The sequence below is a fragment of the Onychomys torridus genome, chromosome 1 (genome assembly GCF_903995425.1).
Source record: "Onychomys torridus chromosome 1, mOncTor1.1, whole genome shotgun sequence".
Classification (NCBI taxonomy): Eukaryota; Metazoa; Chordata; class Mammalia; order Rodentia; family Cricetidae; genus Onychomys; species Onychomys torridus.
Window position 1 is genome coordinate 123,695,006 of NC_050443.1, and position 23,319 is coordinate 123,718,324.

The 23,319-nt window shown below is 54.9% G+C and overlaps 2 protein-coding genes across 7 annotated transcripts; both read right to left on the bottom strand.

Moving 5' to 3' along the window:
- Positions 1-752: 752 nt before the first annotated feature.
- Positions 753-4,559, bottom strand: Ndufs8 (NADH:ubiquinone oxidoreductase core subunit S8). 5 transcript variants are annotated; one of them, XM_036200860.1, is made up of 7 exons: positions 4,486-4,559; positions 3,523-3,580; positions 3,383-3,433; positions 2,871-2,960; positions 2,588-2,760; positions 1,026-1,154; positions 753-946 (listed from the first exon to the last, which is right to left on the bottom strand). In XM_036200860.1, the coding sequence occupies exons 2-7, from the start codon at positions 3,578-3,580 to the stop codon at positions 815-817; spliced, it is 633 nt and encodes a 210-aa protein (XP_036056753.1). In that variant the 5' UTR covers positions 4,486-4,559; the 3' UTR covers positions 753-814. The 5 variants fall into 5 exon arrangements, with proteins under 5 accessions (XP_036056753.1, XP_036056763.1, XP_036056788.1 ...); XM_036200870.1 differs by having other exon boundaries at positions 4,241-4,541; XM_036200895.1 differs by lacking the exon at positions 4,486-4,559 and adding an exon at positions 4,350-4,461.
- A 673-nt stretch (positions 4,560-5,232) lies between these two features.
- Positions 5,233-22,715, bottom strand: Aldh3b1 (aldehyde dehydrogenase 3 family member B1). 2 transcript variants are annotated; one of them, XM_036200848.1, is made up of 10 exons: positions 22,571-22,715; positions 15,955-16,117; positions 13,309-13,419; positions 13,089-13,209; positions 12,789-12,874; positions 11,592-11,673; positions 9,095-9,481; positions 8,520-8,686; positions 7,004-7,103; positions 5,233-5,829 (listed from the first exon to the last, which is right to left on the bottom strand). In XM_036200848.1, exons 2-10 carry the CDS (start codon positions 16,114-16,116, stop codon positions 5,639-5,641), a joined length of 1,407 nt encoding a protein of 468 aa, XP_036056741.1. In that variant the 5' UTR covers position 16,117; positions 22,571-22,715; the 3' UTR covers positions 5,233-5,638. The 2 variants fall into 2 exon arrangements, with proteins under 2 accessions (XP_036056741.1, XP_036056731.1); XM_036200838.1 differs by lacking the exon at positions 22,571-22,715 and adding an exon at positions 21,525-21,604.
- Positions 22,716-23,319: the final 604 nt, after the last annotated feature.

Genomic DNA, 23,319 nt, shown 5'->3' on the forward strand with positions numbered 1-23,319 from the left:
TGTCATTCCCTTGTGACTGTCACCCCACAGCAGGCTTCCCATTCCCCCAAGGGCCCCTGGCCTTCTGCGGCTGTGTGTGTGTGTGTGTATACTCCAGTCCAAACACGTGAAGCCTGCACTTGACAACAGGACCTTTCCTCAGTTGCCCACCACCTTCGTCCTTTTTGACACAGGGCCTCTCATTGACCCGGAAGCTGCCATTTTGATAAGACTGACTAGCCAGTGAGCCCTCTGGGATCCACCTGACCCCACCCCCAGCAGTGGGTAACATTCACCTTTTCTGTGCATTCTCAGGCTAGGGACTGTACTCACTGAGCCTTCTACCCTGCCTCCTCCTGAGGCTCTTGATGGACTCTGGCCTGAAGCCTGGGAAGGCTCCAAGTCCAAACAACCGTAGTGATGGAGGTCTGAGAAGACAGAAGACCTGGAGCCCACCTCTCAGATGCACAACGCCACGGGGACAACAGGCCCATGGTGACCTGCATTGCCAGGCCCCGGGGAGAAGCCCAGAAAAATGTGTGATATGGTTCTAGGTCCTGTGGCCAACCACAAAGAGGTTCTCGGAGCCTGTGAACCGCAGAGGATGACTGGGCTCTCTGCTCTGTTAGGTCTTGTGGGCAGGCAAGCTGCTGGAAGCCACTCAGGAAACAAGGCCAAAGGTCCATGCACACCTGGTCTAGTCAGAGGAAGGCCCAGGCTCCAGGCTGTGTGGGGTGGGTTCCATTTGAGCAAACAGATACAACACACTAGGCAGTTGTAGGGTCCAGCTTCTTTATGGGCAGCAGGGGCTACAGGACCGAGCCAAGTGGCCAGGTCACCGGTACAGGTAGTCAGCCTGGATGTTGGCGGAGATCTCAGCCTCCCACTTGTCCCCATTATTCAGCAACTTCTCCTTGTTGTACAGCAACTCCTCATGTGTCTCGGTGGAGAACTCAAAGTTGGGGCCCTGCAAGAGGGTGGACAGTCAGCAAGGCAACCCCCTCCCAGGAACCTCTGTGATAGCCACCTCACCCTGACCCACTCACCTCCACAATGGCGTCAACAGGGCAGGCCTCCTGGCAGAAACCGCAGTAGATACACTTGGTCATGTCGATGTCATAGCGTGTAGTCCGGCGGCTGCCGTCAGCTCTTGGCTCAGCCTCGATGGTGATGGCCTGAGGGAGTGGCCACAGGTCACTGCCACACTGGCAGGCACCTCCTGGCCCTTCCCCTCACAGCTCAATGGCCCCTGGGGGTCTGCATGGATGCCCCACATCCTCAGACCACTCTCGGCCCTCCAGAGGAGCCACCTCTCACATGGCCCCATTGGCCTCTGCCAGGTTTTTGCTCAGCACTTGCCCAGGGGACCCTCCTGTCTCACAAGGAAAGGGCTATGATCTGCTTTGATCCTTGAGAACCTGTGGCCGGGCGGTGGTGGCACACGTCTTTAATCCCAGGAGTTGGGAGGTAGAGGCAGAGGCAGAGGCAGGTGGATCTCAGTGAGTTCAAACTCAGCCTGGCCTACAAAGAGAGTTCCAGGACAGCCAGTGCTGTAACACAGAGAAACCCTGTTTCTAAAAACCAACAAGAAAACCTGTGACCCTAAGAGGTCTCCTGGGACAGTAAGTGCCCAGTGACTGTCATGTTGAACAACCTTTCTGAGAATCCCCATTTGTTGGAGAAAATTAAGACTCGGACGGGAGGAAGGATTTCCTGAGGTCGCACAGTAATGAGTGACCCAGACCAAACCTGAAGGTGTGTCCGTAACTGATGGTTTCTGGGGGACAGCTGTGTGCCAGCCAAGAGTAAGGAGGGACTTGGCACTCCCGTGTGTCCCGCTCACTGTCCAGGGGAGCCTCAGGAGGCACATCCTCTTGTGTTGCGAAGATCTGCACCGGCTGCTGATGCAGTTGGAGGAGGACACGAGCAATGAGCCTGTCTTGCAGAGTGCACACGGCCTACAAGCCATCCCTGCTGCCACTGCTGATCTTGAGGCGCTCCCAGGGGCACTCCCAGGGGCCAGGCATGGCAGGTCTCAAGGCTGCCCCTGCAGGGCTCCTGCTAGGCACAGCAAAGCCACCTCTGCATCTTCCTGTTTCCACAAACAGCCCTAACTGCAGTGTTCCACACAGCACCCATGAGCAGTCAAAAGCCAAGGCCCTGATGAGCAGCCACTGGGGACGGGAGCCTTGGCTGCATGTCCTCGGCTCAAATCCAGGATGGGCACACAGATAGGACTCCTGAAACTACTCCGTGGCTCCTAAGCCCAAATGTTACACGATCTACTGACTCCTGGGGTGGTATGCGACATGGTCCTCTTGGGATGGAGGCTGCCACTGGCTTCCTGACTCGGCACCTGACATCAAGAACTCAGTGTCCCACTCACAGGATCATGGTGAGGACTTTCGCCAGGGGTTGTGGCAGTGCATGTCTTTATCAGGACTCCAGAGGCAGAAGAAGCAGGCAGATCTCTGTGAGCTCAAGTGCAGCCTAGTCTACACGGGGAGTTCTAGGCCAGCTGGGAATAACCAGTTAGCCTGTCTTAAAAGGAAAACCAAAAGGGACCTTCCCGGGATGTGTATTGAGGTAGGGTGGATTTAGAGCGCACCTGGGCAGGACAGACGGCCTCACAGAGCTTGCAGGCGATGCAGCGTTCCTCCCCGGATGGGTAGCGGCGCAAGGCGTGTTCCCCACGGAAGCGTGGACTCAGTGGGCCCTTCTCAAATGGGTAGTTGATGGTGGCGGGCTCCCGAAAGAGGTAGCTCAGGGTCATGCCCAGTCCTGTGAGCAGCACAGAGCTGGCAAGGGGCTGCTCTCCTCCCCAGCACATCCATGCCGGACTCCCACCTCCCCCCCCACCTCCCCCCCACCCCCCCACCCCCGGCACCCACCTCGGATGAGTTCTGTCCACATCAGAGTCCGAGCTGCACGGTCAGTCACGGACTTCATGTCCATCTCTAACTTCGATACATTCACATACTCTGCAAGAAGTCACGATGGGAGGGTAAGGACTCTGGCTCTGGAAGATGAGGCCCAACTCTCAGTTCTAGGTGCAGGAGGTGGGCGGTGGGCTCTTAGTGAGGGCCCAGGGAAGTCAGTCTGCAGCCCTGGGAAGCTTTGCTGGTTCCCTTTCTGCCCAGGTAACCCAAAGAGCCCCCAAGCAAAGCTTTTCAAGTTCGAGGGTGTAGGGGCCTGGGTCCCCCTAGTGGGCCTAGCAGCTCCTCTCCAGCACACGCCTCCCTCCTCCAATGCCACCACAATGCCCGTGAGTCACATCTCTTGATCACCACCTTTATGTTCAGGGTGGAAACTAGAGCTCGCAGAAGGGCCCTGGCAAAGCAGTTTCCCTGGGTGTGACCACGATCAGGAAAGCCTAAGTCAGAAGACACCATCCCGTACTCACTGTAGGTTGCTGCCACTGCACTGCTATGGAGGCTTCGGCCATTGAAATGTCCTGCAAGGAGAGGGGTGAAACTCTGTTGCTGTGACTTCAGGCCCGAAAGCTTGGCTCCCCTGACCCCAGGAAAGGCTCCCTGGTCCTACCTGTGTGAATGGCCTGGGCCAAGGCCCGTGGCAGCATGACTGAGGTCAGACGGTACATCTGGAGCATGGAGAGGAAGGGAGATGAGGGTCTAAATCTGCCCCCCTCGGGACCCTCTCACACACCATCCCAGTTGAGACCAGCACCCCAACCCTCAAGCTGGCCTCACTCTGCCAAGACTCACCTGACCTGGCACCCCAAGTTCCTTCTATTGTAGCTCCTAAGGAGCTTATTTAATCCATTCCCCCCTCTACTTCTCATATGTCGTTCACACCAAAACACCCTGAACACCACGGCAGTATACTGAGTTAACTCTGAGCCAGGCTTCATGCCAGATGTCACAAGCTGTCATCCTGACATTGACTGCCCCAAAGTTAACGGCATTGGAACCAGGACAGGAACCCAGAAGTCACCTGCAGAAAAACCTTAACGGTTTAAATAATCCTCAGGGCCAAGTTCCCAACCCAAGGACCTGCTGGAACTCTGCCCAGCCTGCCTAGTGACCTTGGGCAACTGATGTCCCCTGGCCTCAGGCATCTCGCCTTCGATACAGGGAGGGAGGGTCCCGAAAACTCGGGATGTATGCAGTGACGGGGATGTTGGCGGAGAGCCTGGCACTTTACCAACGCAGCTCCAAGAGCCCCTCCTGGGACCTTTGACCTCTAGCGGGTCTGCCAATTCTCGGCCCGTGACCCCGGGCAATCCTGGAGCCCAACCTACCACTTTCTCTCAGACCTTCCCCTTGACCTCTGACCCTACGAACGCAGAAGGCATCCGGCATGGCAGCGCATGCGCCCGAGGGTACAAGCTTCCCGGCCCTACAGCTCACGGAAGGACGCAGAGGCCACAGGTCCCAAGCCGACCCGCCAGATCCCAGACTTGGCGGCGTGAGCGGTGACACCACGTTCAACCCCGTCGTCACGCCACCCAGGCCCTGCCTTCGCCGCCTTGCCCTGGACACCCACCTTGAGGCGCGCCGGCTCCTTCCCTAGCCCCGCTGCGGTTCAGCCGGGAGGCGGAGCCTAACTTCGGGATGCTGCCATTGGCGGGCTACTCAGGCCTTTTTTATTTTTTTCCCCCCGATGTCCTTGCCTGCTGTGGCCTGATTGGCCTGTGGTGCGGCTGCAGGAGGCGGGGCCAGAGTTACATTTTTGTCTGATTGGCTGATGGGAACAGGCGCTTGAAGTTTTGTAGGGAGCTGCCATATTGGATCGGAGAGGCTAATACGCGAGACTTCCGAGGCGGGACTTCCTGGGCGTGGTTTGGGACTTTGGGCCCCTCCCGGTGGGTGGGGCATGGCGGTGTGACCATTTGAATATTGTAAAGGTGGCAACCGCTACTCGGCGCCAGAGCGCAGTCACAAGGCTTCATCTGGTTCTCATAACAGCCGCGGGTAGCAGGACTTTCATAACTCTGCCCCTGTGACTAGAGAGCCATGAGGCAATCTGCATGTCTTGTTTGGAGCGGTCAGGGAAGGCTTCCTTTAGGAGGTGGTGTCTCAGCTGGCGCTGTGGAGTCCGGCAGGCCAGGAAGGACATGTTGACTTGATCAAACACCAGTCCGGGAGAGGAGACAGAATGTCAAAAATTTGGGTTTGAGCAGTTTAGTGGCTGGCATGTTTCAGCCCTGAGTAGGATGGGGAGGATGGGCGAGGAGTCGTTGAGGGAGGGATCTTAGCCTTTAACATGGAGGCAACACCTCGCTCCAAAAAGAGACAAGACACCTGGACTTGGGGTCAGCCCTCCTCCTTTAATACTCCCGGCGACCACAGGTCGTTAATTCAACCTCATTGTACAGCTAGAACACCGAGGCTCAGAGGACCCAGACATGCCTCATCACAGGATTGGCCTGTGCCAGACACCGCTGCTTCCCTCGGACACCATCCACAAGAAGGTGGGTAGTTCAGAAGTGCCTGTTTTCTTCCTGATTCCATGGTGAGCACTGGAGGAGACAGTCACAACGCCGCTTCTCACATTCCCACCCTCAGCCTATACCAGTCGGAACAGTCAAAGGCCCCCAAAGGGAAGCCCCAGAAGGAGGAGGGCTGAGCACCCTGCTCTGTGGCCTGGGCCCTAGCAGCTGTGTCCCAGGGAGGGCTCCGTGTGGTCCCAGTTCCCCTCACAGCAGTGTGCAGCTGCAGTTTCTCTCCTCCATGGCCACCAGGAGCACCCTGAGGTTTCTCCTGGAGTAGGGCGGGTAACGAAGGTCATTGATTTTCTCCATCCCGGGGCTGCGCAGCAGACAGGCACGCTGGTGGGAGAAGGTGTCGAAGGAGAACTTGCCGTGATACCTGCCCATCCCGCTCGATCCTGTGGGCGGCACAGAACATGGGGTTTAGGTCCTTAGTGGCCAGCTGAGGGGACATCACATAGACTTTGCTCTGACAGGTGGGCTGTCTCAGCCTCTCTCTCCCTGTTCGTTCATTGAGCTAATCATAAGACATTATGGATAGAGCCTTGAACCTGCCGCCAGACCAGTATGCCAGGTTTCGGTGTGGGACAGGCAAACTGAGGTCAAGGGCATGAACTCTCCAGCCAGGCTACCCAAAGTTGAATCCCAGCCCTGTCCTAAACAGGTATGTCCCTTTGGACAAGAGACTTTGACAGTGGTCCCTAGGGCTGTGGTAGACATCTTCAAACCCGGGTCTTTTCTAGTGTCTAGGGAGAGAGAAGGACTCAGCTCAGGAAGTCCAGGCAACATGACCTGGATGGAGTTGGGAGTAATGAAGCTTGTTGGAATGGGTGAAGCCAGAGGAATGTGGAATCAGCCAGATAGAGTGTGGGTGGGGGACTCAGGCTTGGGGACAACTCAGCCTTGAAGGTGGGTGACATGTCAGGGCCAACCTCAGTAACTGACACAGCAGACTAAGAGGGGAATATGAGCAGGGCTCCAGGGCAAGACCAGCACAGGACAGACCATGCTGTCACTCCGATACTGAGTATGACCAGGTGGAAGGACCAGAGTGCTTTCAGTGAGGAAGCAGGCTCAAAGAAGAAGCGGCTGCCTGAGTCACATTGAGTCACATGCCTGCAGGGCTTGCTGGGATACAGCTGTGAAGCTTGGAGTTGTGTGTGGAGTGGGACATTTCCGCATCCCAGGCCTCCTGGAGGCAGAGATGTGCAGAGTTGGGTTCACAGGGACCTGAAGGAGCGTCATCTGGCCCTACCATGGAGTTGAAGGCACCAGGACTGTGTGTGTGTGGACAAATGGCTAAAGACTGGGAAGAAGTCGGGGAGCTCCGTGGCTGGGGGCAACTAGAGTCTTTTCACCCACATGTTTAAGTGCTGCACACCTGGAGGGTTCCCCCACAGCTGTAGGGAGGTGGGAGGCAGGCTAGATGGACATGGTCTTTGGAGAGGGGCTTCCTCCCGTGTGTGCTGCACTGAGAGTGGGCTGCATGTTCTGCGGTTAGCGTGCTCAAGCAGCAGGGCGGGGATGCAGCTGTGGAGCAGCCCAGGAGGGCGGAGCTGTGCTGCCACCTACCCACTCCTCCAAAAGGAAGGCTGGACAGGGTCATGTGCATGAAGCCATCGTTCCCGCAGAAGCCCCCGCTGCTGGTCCGCGCCAGGACCTGTTTAATCACCTGGGAGAGAAAGAGGAACTTGTAAAACATCTGGTTGTACCTTGTTTCAGTAAGGGCCTGAGGTCCAAGATAGGCCCAATGGAACAGACTCACAGACTCCACCCTAGGGACATGTTCTCTGGGTGTATGTATGTGACCCTGGCAGGGGGTCGAGACACAAACCCAAGAGAAGTCACGAGACCTGGTGTCACCTAGGAAAAGGCAGAGTGGGACATGAGGTGAGTCTTATGGTGACAGCTTTCAGGAGAGTAGGGAGGAGGATGGGAGTGGCTTTGTGGAGAGAGTTTGGGAAGCTAAGGCCAGGTTTGGACTCGGCAGCCTAAGATTGGCCTTGCCTGAGTTCCTGAAGGGTTCTCCTGCAGCCTGCATGTCTGAGAAGGCCGGAGGGGAAGGAGGTGGGTTTGCTCTACTTAATTCATTGCTGTCCGGTGAGGGCAGCTCTCAGTTGGGCCTTGTCTGGTGAAGTGGATCCCACCAGGGAGGGAGCAGCATTGCCTCAGCCTGAGACTGCCAAGAACAGTCACACTAGAGGATGAGCAGCTGGAAGACAGCCTGGCTTAGGACCAGCACTGGGTTCGAGAGACTTGGAGGGACAGTTGGCCTCACTGCCAAAAGGGCTGTGTTGTGATTTCTTTTGTGTTGTTTTTCAAGACATCTGTTTCTCTGTGTAGCCCTGGCTGTCCTGGAACTTGCTCTGTTGACCAGGCTGGCCTTGAACTCAGAGATCGACCTGCTTCTGCCTCGAGCAGTGGGATTAAAGGCATGCACCACCACCACCACCACCCCTGGCTTGTGTTGTGTTTTCTAAAGGTTCCACAGAGGAATGGCTGAGATGGTCCCAGCAGAGTCCACACTCATGTAGAACAATGGAGGAAGTGGTCACAGAGCAGGCCAGGACAGAATGGCGGCCGGGGTAGGTAGTTAAACCACAGTGTCAGGTATGGTAGGGAGTGTTGCCTGAACTACACCGGTGGAGGCAGCAGGGCCAGGAGTTCAAGGTAATCCTCGGGCTCGCCTGAGCTGTTTGAGACCCTGCCTCAAAAACAGGACTGATGAGATGGCCCAGTGGGTACAGGTACTTATTTTATGTGTATGTTTTGCCTGCATGCATGTATGTGTACCACGTATGTGCCTGGTGCTTGAGGAAGTCAGAAGAGGGCATCAGATCCCCTGGAATTGGAGTTACAGATCATTGTGAACCATCAGGTGGTGCTGGGAACCAAACCTGGGTCCTCTACAAGAGCAGCCAGTGCTCTTAACCACTAAGCCATCTCTCCAGCCCAATTTGGTAGATTTTGTCTAGTGTGCAGGAAGCATTGGGTTTGATTCCTCAGAATCAAATATGGCCAGGTGTCATTACATTTATACTGCGCTGTTGCCACCCTCCCACAGCCCACTGCCTGCACCCCATCCCACCTGGCTTCTCTTGGAGAAGGCATACAGTGCCAGCGGCTTCTCGCGCCGGTTGATGAAATCAATGGCCTCATCCAGGTTCTTCACGGTCACCATAGGCAGGATGGGCCCAAAGATCTCCTCCTGCATCACAGGCTCTGTCTCCTGCACGTCCACTAACACTGTGGGTGCTGTAATACAAGGACAACTCAGCCTCACCCATAGGCAAGACATGTCCAGAGCGAGGGCCCCAATAAGGACAGCCTGTGCCCCATGCAGAGAGTCCCAGGGTCTGACTTCCTAGGACCTCAGGCTTGGGGGCTGGAGGCTCACAGAACAACAAAAGCTAGAACAGAAATTCAAGCCATACTCTGAACCTCTACAGTGGGGTCGTAGCTCAGTGAGTCCTGAGTTTGAGGAGTCAGAGGCTCAGAGTCACAGCGATGTGTTGCTGTGGAGCTGGGCCCCCAGAGCTGTGTACTCAGGCCGGGCTCCAGAGGTAAGACAGAGGAGTCACCATAGGCTGAGACTTGAAGTCCAGCGTGGGCCCCTCCAGCTTGCAAAGGTCTGAAAAGCCCAGGTTAGGAAAAGAGACTCACCAATGTAGCGTTCTGCCTCATCGCTCTGGCCACCAATGGCCACACGGCCACAGCCCAGCAGTCCCTGGAGACGCTGGAAATGTTTCTGGTTGATGATTCTGCCCAGGTTAGGGGAGGTCTGTGGGTTGTCTCCATAGAAACGTGTGATGGCGTTCTGCAGGGCAGGCACCAGCCGCTCCTGCATCTCCTGGCTACACAGGATGTAATCGGGGGCCACACAGGTCTGGCCAGCATTGAAGTAGCGGAACCAGGCCACACGGTTGGCCACGGTCTGGGGGTCACAGTCGTCATCCACATAGCAGGGGTTCTTACCCCCCAGCTCCAGGGTGATGGGCGTCAGGTGTTTGGCAGCAGCGGCCATGACGATCTTGCCTACATAAGTGTTCCCTGGGTACATGGAAAGGGCCTAGAGTGACTCATTAGTGAACTGGCTAAGTGGGTGGAGTGGCTAAGTGAGTCCCTGCACAGGGACTCCAAAAGAATTTATCCTACACTCCCAGCAGTGAGTCAGACTCCATGACCCCCTCCCAATAGAGCCCCTCAGCTCCTAGCTGTATTCACTTCTGTCCCACCTTGCAGCTTATACGCCAATCTGTCATAGTATTAACCACCTCTCCACCCCCTGAAACCTCTGGTGTCCTCTGCCTTGTCCTCTAAGGCCATAGTCCAGTTGGGCCTGTCTGGTGCTCATCCCTCCTCTCTGCCTCACAAACTCCTTCCCAGAGTTCCTGGTCTGTAGGCTCCTCCCCATGTCCCCCTCCCTCTGCCCCCCTCCACTCATCCTTCAGGTTGTCCCAGCCCTGGCCTGCCACACCATAGTTCTCCCATTCCTTGTTTCTTCTCGCCTCAGTTCAAACTCCACAGGGACACTTGCCTGTGATCTCAGTGCTCAGAGAGCTGAGGTAGATAACCTCAAGTTCAATGCCAGCCTGCCCTACACTGTGAGATCCTGTCTCCAACAGTGGCTGATCCAGCCATGGTGGTACACTCCCATACTTCCTGCACTCAGGAGGTAGAGGCAAAAGTGTCAGGAGTTGAGGGTCATCCTCAGCTACGTAGTGAGTTTGAGGCCAGCCTGGGTTACATGAGATCTTGTTTGGAAAAAAATAAGACAAACCCAAACAAGAGCAGCATCCAAGGGCTGAGAGAATGGCTCAGTGGTAGAGAAAGCACTTGCCTGGCATGTATGAAGTCTGGGGTTGATTCCCAGCACCTCAAACACAGATAAAAGACTCCAGAATCCCAGCACTCAGAGGGGTAGGGGCAGACAGATCTCTGTGAGTTTGAGGCCAGTCTGGTGTACAGAGCAAGTTCCAAGACAGCCAGGGCTGCACATAGAACCCCTGTCTCAAAAAAAAAAAAAAAAAAAAAAAAAAGGAATCCAGAACATGCAGCTTCTGACATACAGTCTATGTACTCAACGAAGATGCTCTGGTCTCAGGAGGATGAGCTGATGAACACTTCCTAAGGACCATGTGATAAAGGACCTTGTTTTCTGAACAGACCTGTGCTTTGAATTGCCTCAGATGAGAACAGGCTAGATTAGTCATGGGACCTTGCAGTGAGATCCCGGTCAGGTCTGTTGGCCTGAAAGCTGGCCTTGGCCTTGGCCTTACCTTTGCACCTTGCCCTGAGAACCAAACCTAAGTGCCACCAGGGCTGAGGGTATAGAGGTGTCTTTGATGGCACTCCCCTGCCTCCTGCCTTGCTTACTAAGAGACTTGCTTTTCCCCACAAGGAAGACCAATCTACCTTTGCTTCAGCAGCCTTCCCTGTCCCCAGCTGGGCCTTTCCTAGGCTTGAGGCAAGGTCTAGAGAAAAGTCCAGAGCCCAGCTATGCCAGTCAAGCCAGCCAGCTTAGGCTCAGGCCCACTTAGGCACTGCCCACTACTTCTACCTTTTATTTTTATTTTTATTTTATTTTATTTTGGTTTTTCAAGACATGGTTTCTCTGTGTAGCTTTGTGCCTTTCCTGGCACTCGCTTTGGAGACCAGGCTGGCCTCAAACTCACAGAGATCCGTCTGCCTCTGCCTCCCGAGTGCTGGGATTACAGGTGTGCGCCGCCTCCACTGCCTGGCTTACTTCTACCATTTTTATCATCCTGGTCCCTTGAAGCAGATGCCTGGGATCTGGGACATGGTAGTACAATGGCAGGTGACCTCTGGGAGCTAGTCTCACTAAGAGCTTGGGTGCAAATCCTTTCCTGGCCAGTTGGGCAACCCTGGGTCGGGTACTGCTGCCCTTCAGCACCCCAAGGCAGCCTCTTACTTGTCAGGGCTGAAAGGAGATCACAGGGCCTGCTGTCAGGGCTGAAGGGAGGCCATGAGGTCTGCTCTCAGGAGGTCATGGGGTCTGCTGTCAGGGTCTAGTGCAGCAGGAGCTTGGAATGGGTGGACTTTTGACTCAGGGTTGAGGTGGGGAGGTGGTTGGTGGTTGTGGACATGGGAGTCTGTCTTCCCTAAGGGTCTGGAGGCTGGAGCCACCCCTGAACCTTACCTGTAAAGAAGATGTGGTCGAACCTGTGTTCCAGCAGCTGTGCAGTCTCCTGAGGCCCACCCAGCACCACGGCAAAGCAGCTCTGTGGGGAAAGAAAGGTCCTCAGACCCAGCTTCCGAGTTTAGGGGTGGTCCAGCCTGCATGGAGCCCACGCATCTTGCTTCACCCAGGCTTGGATGATCTTTCCTGAGAACATCCTGGGGGCGGAACACTGCAGTCTTAGGGCAAGAATGAAGCTAGGGCCAGTTATGGGCCCCCAGGGGACAGACTGCCCTGGCTAACTCCTAGAAGGGAAACTGAAGGTGAGGGGTAGTGATGTAGCCAGGGCCATGGAACTCAGAAGAGGTATCCCTAGCCAAGCATAGCAACTCATTCTTGTAATTCAGCTCTCAAGAAGCTGAGGCAGGAGGATCTCAATGAGCTTGAGGCTTGCCTTGGCTACAGAGTGAGGCCCTGTTTAAAAAAAAAAATAGAAGAGATGGGGGCTGGGGAGATGGCTCAGAGGTTAAGAGCACTGGCTGTTCTTCCAAAGGTCCTGAGTTCAATTCCCAGCAACCACGTGGTGGCTGACAACCGTCTGTAATGAGATCTGGCGCCCTCTTCTGGCCTGCAGGGATGTGTGCATGCAGAGCGCTGTATACATAATGAATAAATAAATCTTTAAAAAAAAATAGGGGTTGGAGATTTAGCTCAGTGGTAGAGCGCTTGCCTAGCAAGCACAAGGCCCTGGGTTCTGTCCTCAGCTTTGGGGAAAAGAAAAAAGAAAAAAAAATAGAAGAGACAAAGACTGGAGAGGTGACTCTAGTGAAGGTGCAAGCGTGAGCCCATGAGTTCGATCCTGAGGACCCACGGAAAAGCTGCATGTGACGGCAGGCACCTCTAGTTCCAATACTAGGCAGAAGGGAAGGACAGATCCCAGAGACTCACTGGTCAACTAGTCTAGCCAAAATCTCCAGTCCCAGGAACCAGTGAGAGACCTTGTCTTAAAACACGGGGTGAACATTTCCAAGAACCACCAGGGGTTGAGCTCTGGTCTCCACTTACACATAAACGTATGTGCACACACATACACACAAACAAGCACACACACCCTCAAATACACTCCCACACACTGAAGGCCCTCCTGAGGTTGGGCCATGTCCCTGCCTTACCCCTCCCAGGAGCTGCCCAGCCCTAGGCCTCAACTATCCCTATTACCTGGTCCAGATAGCGGGGCAGGACCTCAGCCAGGATCTTCTCAATGGCCTTGCTGGTCTCCGAGGGCTTGAGTACCACGCAGTTCCCTGCAGTCAGCACAGAGGGAATGCTAGGAGAGGCAGCCATGCAGGGTATGTGCTGGCCACACTAACTCTCAGATGAAGAGACAGAAGTGATGGATAGACCCCAGCCAGGGGCTGCCTGGGAGCAGAGTGCCAGCTCCCCTGTTTTCATTTTCTGGTTTCCTAGGTATCCCTGTGTTCTCCAGTGAGTAGGACTCTGGGAAGGTGGAGGTCTCACCTGCAGCAATGGCCCCCACCAGCGGCACAAGAGTCAGGTTCAAGGGGTAATTCCAGGGCACAATGATGAGCACCAGGCCGAAGGGCTCCTTCCGGATGAATGCTGAGTCCAGCTGTGTGGCCTGGGCCAGGGGTGAGCAGTGAGGCTCTGTGGAACCACACTGTGGGAGCAAACAGTTCCCAAAGCCCAACTGCCACCCTTACCCCCTCCACAAACTTACCAGATTCTTGGACACTTTCTCATCCTTCATCCACGACCGCAGGTTCCTGAGGGCCAGGTCCACCTCAGCCTGGCTGATGGCAATCTCAGATACTTCCGACTCAAAAGCTGACTACAGAAAGGAATGAGGGTCAGGGCTGATTCCTAGGGAACCCCAAAGCAGCAAATAGCTGGAGTGTGGGGAGAGTACAGCTTCCTTCCCAAAGGTCCTGCATCTCTTTATCCTTTCATTCATTCACTCATTCATTCATTCACCTACTCCAGGGAGCCCTGGGCACCTGGAGGCAGAATATAGAAGAGATCCTAGCTGGTATAAAAGCTGGCTGGGGCTTGCTCTGCTTTTGCTTAGCAGGGAGTGCAGAGAGCACAAGGCATGATTCTCCTTGGTCAGTGGTCCCATTTTCCACAGCCCAGGTGGACAGTACCAAGTGCCCAGGGGAGAAGTAAGAATACAAAAATCAATGGGACCCAGGGCTGGGGATGTGACTCAACCAGCAGAGAGATTGTCTAGCATATACAAAACTCTGGGTTCCATCCCTAGCCACACACAAACTGGGCCTGATGGCATACACCTAGCACTGAGGAGGCAGAAGCAGCAGGACCAAGGTCATTCTTGGTTTCATAATAAGTTTGAGAACCTATCTCAAAACTAAACCAAACCAAAAAAACCAGGACCATGCTTCTGACTTCTGCAAGCTGTGTGCTCTGCTCCGAACTCCAGGGTGCCAGAGCCAGGCTGAATTGTGCCCATTGAAATAAATACAAGCTCTCAGCCGGGCGGTGGTGGCACACGCCTTTAATTCCAGCACTCTGGAGGCAGAGCCAGGCGGATCTTTGTGAGTTCGAGGCCAGCCTGGTCTCCAAAGCGAGTTCCAGGAAAGGCTCAAGGCTACACAGGGACACCCTGTCTTGAAAAAAAACAAAACAAAAAACAAACAAACGAAAGAAAGAAAGAAAGAAAGAAAGAAAGAAAGAAAGAAAGAAAGAAAGAAAGAAAGAAAGAAATACAAGCTCCCCTGGGTAACAGCAGAAGATGGAGGCCACAGATGTGGTGCAGAGTGCCAGGAAGACCATACAAGAGATGTGCCATGCAATATAAGGGGATGTGCCATGTAATATAAGGGGATATGCCATGCAATATAAGGGGATGTGCCATGCAATATAAGGGGATGTGCCATGCAATATAAGGGAATGTGCCATGTAATATAAGGGGACGTGCCATGCAATATAAGGGGGAAGGGGACGTGCCATGTAATATAAGGGGACGTGCCATGCAATATAAGGGGACGTGCCATGCAATATAAGGGGACGTGCCATGCAATATAAGGGGACGTGCCATGCAATATAAGGGGACGTGCCATGCAATATAAGGGGACGTGCCATGCAATATGAGGGGATGTGTCATGCAACATGAGGGGATGTGCCATGCAACATGAGGGGATGTGCCATGCAACATGAGGGGATGTGCCATGTAACATAAGGGGATGTGTTCCTGGCTGTGTGTCTCTGGTCCAGAAACTGCCTTCTCTGAAGCCTCCTCTGGGGATAACTGCCTGTGACTATCCAGCAGGAATGCTAGGGCCAGAGGAGAGAATGACCACGGCACTGGGCAGATGCCACCTGCCGAGGGTGGAGACATGAGTAGCCTGGCCGGATCAGAGGGAGGCACCAGGCTGAATTTTCTGGGCCACTGCCTCCTTTGTAAGGTCCAGGTTTCTGGAGTCGGATGAGAAAGCAGAGGTGGAACCTGAGCTGAAGGGGAAAGGTCGGGTCTCCTGGGTGCTGGGCGGGGCTGGTGAGAAGCTGCAGGAGTCAGTCCCAGGAGAGCCCATCAGACTGGGGGAGTCTCTAGGGTAACCGCAGAGGATAAAGAGAAGAGGAACTCACTGGGTCAGTTCCTTGGAGGGACTGGGAGACCCTGTATGGCTGCTGCTGGAATTGGGAGGGAACTCCAGAACCTCCAAGGTATAGAGACTGTGATGTTCATAGTGCCAAGTGAGACCCAAGTCATCCAGGGTGTGGCCCACTTCCTCAGGCCTTCTCTTCCATATCTCTCTGTCTGTCTCTCTCTCCAGCCACTCTGGGCTCTGCAGCTCCTCAACTACAGACACACTAAGCTCAAGCCTCAGGACCTATGCATATGCTGCTGGGCCACTCCATCCAATGCAGCTCTTTCCTCCTTCTATTTTCTGACTCTGTTCTGAGGCCCCCCTTCTCAGAAAAACCTTCGTTGTCCCCCATATACAAACCCTGACTTAACACTGGAATGTCTGGACCTGGCATGTTACCAGGCCACACGCACAGCATGGATTTGCTGTCATATTGTCACCACCCTTTTCCCCGGCAGAGGTCAGCTCTGTAGACACCAGGACTTTGCTCTCTGTGTGTTCCCAGAGCCTATCCTGGTACCAGTACCAAACACATACCAAGTTTTCCATAAAGAGCTGCGGAGTAGACAGGGGACAGAGGGATGGGGGCCAACAGTCACCTGTGGCTCATGAAAGGAGCTGGGGTCCCATGGGCTTCCTGGAGGATGTGGCTGGGCTGTGTGTGGCCCTTGTCCCAGCTGTACCGCCCTTGCTGACAAGGGGCGCGTAGGGGGGAGGGGGCACACACCCCCCTCCCCCACTGTCCCTGCTCCACGCACCTTGCGCAGGTCCTGGGCCAGCGCCTCCTGCAGCTGCTGTTTGTTGTCTTGAAGGAAGCGGCCCAGGCCTTGCAGCTGCGCAGCCCGGAACTCAGCCGGCCGCGTCCGCCCTGTGTTGAAGGTCTCCCGCAGCTGATGCAACCTGTCCTCAAAGGAGTCCATCCTGCAGGACAGTGCGAGGTGTGAACCGGGCGGCTGCCCTCACCTTTGTAACAGCCCCCAGCCCCTGCCCACCCAGGGCCTCCCTTGGACAACTCCATTGGTGACAAGAGTGGCCTCTGAGACTGTCCTTATAGGACACGGCCAGACACAAAAGGCATTCCTCCCTTTGCCAGGTGGACCACAGAAGGGATGAGCTTGATAAGGCTGGGCAGGGGAGCCGGGGCTCTGCTGCTTTGGTGAAGTTAGTTCTGACCCAGGGCCCCTCCTGCTCTAGTGCCCTCCCAGGGGCTACCCTTCTCCCTACCTGGCCTGAGCAGAGTGGACAGGAATAGGATATAGCGAGGGACACCACGGCAGCCACCACAACTCGGGATTGCATGAGGAGCCAGGCTGGCTGGTGGCAGCTCAGAGACCTGGGGTGACCTCGGGCAGACGCTCAGCAAAGAGAAGAATGGCTTCCCAGAGGCCCTCCTGCTCACCTCAGCAGTGAAGCCCGCTGGACCACAAGAGAAGGTGGAGGAGAGCCAGGTGGGAGTCACCAGCCGGGACTGGAAGACCGGGAAGGGGCCTGATATTCCCCCGGGCTCACGCCTGTTTACACGAGGCTCATCAGAGGAGCCTGTGACGCATTTACTTCTTGGCCTGGTACCAAGGACAGGTTGGGGACCCTTTCCTCCTCCGCTGTCTGACTTCAGGTCTCAGTGTACCTGCAGCCCATACCGATGCTCTTTCATGTACTCTCACAGTGGCCCCTTGTTCAGCTTGGCTCTGTACTGACAGACACCACAGGATGCCTAGTTACCCTCCACCTACCTCCTTTACCAATTGTCCCCTCCCATGGTACCAGGAGGCCAACTCCACTTTGCCTATTTAACTCATTTCTTGGGGCTCAGTGCCCCAAACTTCCCAGTGGCAAAAAGGTAGTTGCTGGAGTTGTAGGGGTTTGTTGTTGTTAGTTTGTGTTTAAATTGTTTTTTCTTGCATGTGCCTCTGTGTGTGATGTTCATGTGCGTATGTATGTATGTGTGTTCCCGTGTCCATGCAGGCCCAAGGTTAAATCTGGGTCCTCAAACATGCTCCACCTCATTATTAAGTCAGTCTCTAAACCGAACACCAAGTTCACAGCTAAGACCAATCTAGGGCTGGAGATGTGAACTCAGCAGTTAAGAGCACATGCTGCTCTTCTAGAGGGCCTGAGTTCAAATCCCAGCAGCCACATCAGGTGGCCCACAACCAGCTGTGACTTTAGCTCCAGGGGATCTGACACCTCTGGCCTCTGCAGGCACATGCACTCACACATACATATAATAAAATAAAAAGTGCTAAAGGGAAACTAGCCAGACAGTTTGCTCTGGGGATCTACTACTCTGCCTGGAATTCCAGGCAGCTGTCACACCCACCAGCTCTTGTGTGGGTGCCAGGGATTTGAACACTGGTCCCCTTGCTTGAGTGGCAAGGACTTTATGTGCTCAATCATCTCTCCAGTCCCTGGTGTTTTTTGTCCCCCTGGTTGAATGTGTGACAGGTGGTCCTTACACACACTATGTAGCTATGATGGCCTTGAACTCTGGGTCCTCCTGTTTACATCTCCCGAGTGCTGGGGTTATAGACACATAGTGCCATGCCTGGCTTTGTGAAGATGAGGCCTTGCCTTCTGCTTCTGGGCCCAGGTGGGCACCGATGCTTTGCCAGTGTCAGGCAGCTGTCTGTCTGTCTGGAGGCCTTTGTGGAGTGATCTGGAGCAATAAGCCACCCCAGAGGCTGTGCCCAGGGTCCAATGTTGACCCTCCAGGCCTCCTGGGCCCAGGCTACAAAAAGACAAGCTGGAAGCTTGGAGAGAGCATTGTCTCATCCTCAGCATGTCATTGTGTGTCTCAGGGCTCTGCTCCTACTAGTTGTGAGACTTTGGGCACAGACTCTCCTGTCCTGCCTCAGTTTCCTTGCTGTGACAGGAGGTGAAGCCCTGGTTTGCAGGAAGATCTGAGCAGACTGCTGTACAAAGCATTTGCCATTGTTCCCAGAAGGCACAGGGAGACCAGCAGCCCATGAGTCACCAGCAGAGGTGGACGGACATTCTGTGGTTAAAGGTCTGCTCTGCAAGCGAGAGTTCAGATCCCCAGGCCCAAGTAAATGCTAGAGGGTATGTGAGCTCCTCACAATTCCAGCCTTGGAAAACAGAGACAGGACTCCCTGGAGCAAGCTGGCTAGTGAGACTTCTCATATTGGCAAGCTCTGGGGTTTGACTGAGAGACCCTGACTCAAAGGGAATGAAAGTGGGAAGCACTGGGGAAAGGTTCCAAACATCAACCTCAGGCCTCCTTACACGTACATACAAACATGTGCATCCCCACACAGTGACCCCACACACATGTGAGCGCACGTACCCATGAGAAAAGAAAAAATTGACACCAACGGTTCCCCCCTTCCTAATGCCCTGCTCACTGGAGTCTCTTCAGAGCCCACAAAAATGTAAAGCATGCTACCAAACATTGGCTTGTGGGCAAGGGAGCCCTGTGGGTGGGGTCTATACAGAACATTCTAGAAGTGCTCCTAGCAACGCTGATGCCAACTCACTATAGCAGAGGTACACACACCTCCCCTTGCAGGACTGTGCAGCACCTGGCCCACAATGCCCCTTCAGGGTTGGTCACTGTGGAGGGAAACCTGAGGGTGTGCCCACTAGGGGCTAGAAAGCCAGACTGGACCTGATTAAGCAGAGGAGCTAAGGCCATCTGCCTCCTGGGATCAGAGTCTTAGCCTAAGACATCACAAGGGAACTGGGAGTCACAGTGGACATACACTAGGGGATTCTTATGTAACTCCTGGACCCCACCCTCCCTCCGCAGGTACATCCCGTCCTGGAGAAGTATGTAAGGATATCTGCCCTTACTCCTTTAAACCCAACAGCAAGGGGACTGTTCTTCAACAGAGGCACAGAGAGGACAAGGAGCCAGCCTGAGGACACCCAGCTCCTTCACCTTGGAAAACCTCAGCCCAGAGGCACAGAAGGCTGCCTGCCTCAGTCTCCCCGTTCCTGGAGCATGAGAACAGGGCAGCCGGAAAGTGAGGAGAGGAACAGACAGTCCTTGGTTGTGAGCTGCAGATTCAGGACCAGAAGGACAATACTTGTCCACCAGGAAGAGAAGAGTCCCATGAGCACAGAAAGCCAATCTGTTGGGGTCTCCATCCCTCAATCCCATCATTCCTACTGATCCCCACCATGCTGTCCTGTCCAAGCCTGGGGCTCAGCTGGTGAGCCAGGGGGTCTTCCTGAGGATGGAGTGGGAGTTTCTATGTCCTTTGTATTTCCCCGGGGCCTGAGTAGGACTAGGGATCTGGGGATCCCTCTAAAAGTAATAATCAGCCTGGCATGGTGGGCCATGCCTTCAGTCCTAGCAGTAGAAAGGCATATGAGTTCTAGCAAATTCCATATGAACCAAGGCTACATGAAACCCTGTGTCAAAAAAACAAAAAAAACAAAAAAACAAAACCACAACAACAACAAAATTCTGGGCTGGCAAGATGGCTTAGGGGGTAAAGGAGATTGCTATGCGAGCTGGATGGCCTGAGTTTTCTCTCTAGAACCCAATAAAGGTGGAAGGAAAGAAGAGCTCCACAAAGTTGTCCTCTGTCCTCCACATGCACGCCATGGCATGCACCACCCCACATCATAAACAAATGCTTTGAAAAACACACAAAAATGCTGGGTGGGGTGTCGCCCGCCTTGAATCCCAGCACTCAGGAGGCAGACAGGTAGACCTCTGTAAATTCTAGGCCGGCCTGGTCTACAGAGTGAATTCTGGGACAGCCAGGGCTACAGTGAAACCCTGTCTCTAAAACAAACAAACAAAAATAAATAAAAATTTAAAAATTACTAGCTAGGGGCTGGAGATGTAGCTCTGTCGGTAGAGAGCTTGTCTAGCATGCAGGAGGGACTGAATCTGATCCCTTGGGAAGTGGAGGCAGAAAGGTCAAAGAGTTTAGGGTCAGCCTGGGCTACATAAGTGTCCCCACAAACAAACTGGTGCTGACTGTGGTAGCCTGGGCACTTGCTGTGGATGTCCAGGGCTGCAGGGTGAGCCTGGAAACTAGAGAAGAGGGGAAGGAGTGAGCACTGAGGCCGGTACTCCATCACCCAGAGAATGAGCTGCTATGCAAGGGCCCTGCCTTGTGCCCTTGGAAGGGTCCAGCTAAAGCACTTTCCCTCTGGCTGGTGCCTGCTCTCTTCTACCCCACTGGGCTTCTGTGCAGGAAAACTCAGCCCAGTCCCTCAACCTTCCTGCCTCAGTTTCCTCAACCACACCACAGGCCTCTGTGGTCAGGGGCTCCGTGACCTGGACACAAATCCTAGCAGCTCGTTTACTGGCTAGAAGACCTCACGCAGGTTTCTTGGGCTCTTTGGCTCAGTTTTTCATTAGTATAATGGGTCAGCTCTTGGTGCCACCCATATGCTTGTTGCTGGGGAAACTCAAAGGCAGAAGAGGTTTAGAAAGGCTTGGTCCAGGCATGGCCCCCAGAAGCACTTAGTGATAGATGGCACCAGAGGGGCTGGGGGAGGAGGACCCCAGGATAAGGGCCCAAGGAAACCTTAACCCAGTGTGGGATTTGAGAGGGTTGGGATCTCAATGAAAGCGTAATCTCAAGGCTTAGAGACCTCCATCAGGACTGCCAGGGGTGGGGGTGCTAGACCCCCCAGGCCCTGAAACCAAAGGGGGTCCTGCTTTAATCTCCTAATTGTGGCCTATGTGTGGCTTTGGCCCTGGGTTCCAGGAGACTGCCCAGAGCTTTGGGCAGCAGCTTCTCCTATCCATGGTCCCTAGGGAGCTGGGACCAAGATATTCCTGGGCCTGGAGACGGAGCCTGCCCTCCCATCGATAAGCTGCTAGAAGATGAAGTCCTTGGAACCACAAGACCCCTCCTCCCCAGACACAGCAGGTGCCTGCCTGTCTTTCACTGGGCTCTGACAAAGTCTGTTGCTGAGGAGTCTTTCCTAAGATCCTTGGAGTGCCCCCAACTAGCCAGGCTTGTTTGGTAGTTAGTGCTTTAGAACCAGTGCCTGAATGGACTTCAGGGGTCAGAGACCACGTCCTCTCCCGTGGCAGCTGTGCCCCTCATCCCTCACAGGATGAGTCCCCCGGGAGGAGGAGAAGGGCTGTGGAGCGCAGTGCAGACTCAAGAAGCCAGCTGAGCCCTGTACTCCGAGCTCCTCAGCCCTCCCCCTCAGTATCTTCCTTCCCCTTTCTCCCCAGGCTGCAGGCAGAGGAGGCCTGAAAGACGCAGGCTGCCTGTGTGTGAAGCCAACAGTTGCCAAACAAGATAGGGAGCCGGGTACCCCAGAGTAGCTAGGCTAGATCCCAGCCAGGACAGATCAACAGCAGACCCACTCCCGTCTCCCTAGGATACAGTACCTGAGGCCCCGCCAAGCTGCCCTTCTTCCTGGCTGTCCAGCCAGCCCGGCACCCCGCCTTTATGCAAGGTCCAACAATGCCTGCCCCTGGGGCGGGGCCACCCTGGCCTAGTGCCTGACCTTGGCTCCAGGCCTGGTGGAAGCTGCCCACAACATCTATCTTGTAGAGGCCTGGAGATTCTCTCAGACCACAGAAAAAGGAGGCAGGGTCCAGAGAAGGGTGGCTTTCATCAGGGTCACACAGCAGTTCTGAGCACTGAGTGGGAGAGTGAGTAAGGAGGGAGAGGGGAGGCTGAGATGGGTGTGTTCTCAGCCCTAGGAGGAGAGCCTGGGAATTTGAATGTGAAGGTGGGAGCCAGCGGCCTGGAATATTAAGAAAGGCTGAACACCTCCACCCAGCCTTGTCTATGCTGAGTCTCAGTTTCCCTATCTGCTAAGAGGTCAGACCCAGAGTCCAGAAATACAGTCTCAGGACTAGGCCCTCTGCCAGCTGTGTCCCAGGCCTCGGCCTTCCTGTGACCCCCAATCTACCTCCAGCTGCAGCCCACTCACAAACTCATCACCCTCAAACCTCGTGTTTTACAATGAGGAAATGGGGTCCTGTGAGGGGTCGGGTCTTGGCCACGTAGGATCTGCATGGAAGGCTGCGACTGTAGAACTGAGGATGTGTTTCTCCCCAGAGACACCCCCTCTGCCTGCCAACCTCAGACAGCCATCAGGATACTGTGTATTGCTGAGGTGGCCCCTGGGGTCCTGCTCCTCTGCCGGTGCAGAGCTGAGCCTGGCTCCACCCCAGGGACACCTGTGGGAGCCAGCACAAAGGGGGATGATCCTGAGCAGCTGCTGGGGGCAGACAGGCTGGCGATTGGGTTACATGTATGTGTGTGTGTGAGAAAGAGACATCCTTTGTACCTCTGCCCCGGGGTCACCATGCATTCCTTCCCCACAGGTGCCCTGAACGAGCCTGGAGGCTGCTGGCCAGGGCCTCTGTGCCGACCTTGCACCTAGGAGATGCTCCTCACCGCCTCACCCAGCTCCCCAACCTACCTGGGAGGGTAAGAGAGGCCCGCAGGCCCACGCCCCGCTGCCAGCCCTGCAGGATTCAATTAGCTGGGATAGGTGTAGGGCCGAGGGGCCACTGAGGGCCCTGTCTTCTGCGTGGGATGGAGCCCCCAGCCGCCGCTTGTCACGTGGATCAGCATGTGACAGCCCTGCTGTGCTACTGTCTGGAACTGAGCCAGACAGACGCACAGGCAGAGCGGCTGTCATGTAGGGCTGAGCTGGGGCTGAGCCTATAGCTCTCAGCCAGAAACTAGGCCCAGAGAGGGTTAGCCACTGGTCTGAGGCCACACAGCAAATGAGGGGCTCATCTGGGAAAGATCCTAGTAAGCAGGAGGGGTGTTGGATTCTGAGAGCCTCCTCCCTAGCCAGTGGGCTGTCGGGAACTTCTCTGAGAGTTCAGGGGTTACATTTGTCTCAATTTGGGAACAGCCTCAGATGAGGCCCACGGGAAGTCCAAATTTCTAGGACAAGGTCCCGGAGGTGGTAGTCCCTGTCCAGAGAGCCTCAACTGAAGAAGCGCCTAGATCATACTCGCCTGTGTCCATGTCTGTGGGAGACTGTCTTGATTGTTAATTGGTACAGGCTAGCCCACCCATCATGGGAGGCACCATTCCCTGGGCAGGTGGTCCTAGGCTGTCTAAGGAAGCTAGCTGAGCCTGAGCCTGTGAGCAAGTGAGCCAGGAAACAGCACCTCCCATGGTGCCTGCTGCACTTCTTCAGCTGCGAAATGAGGC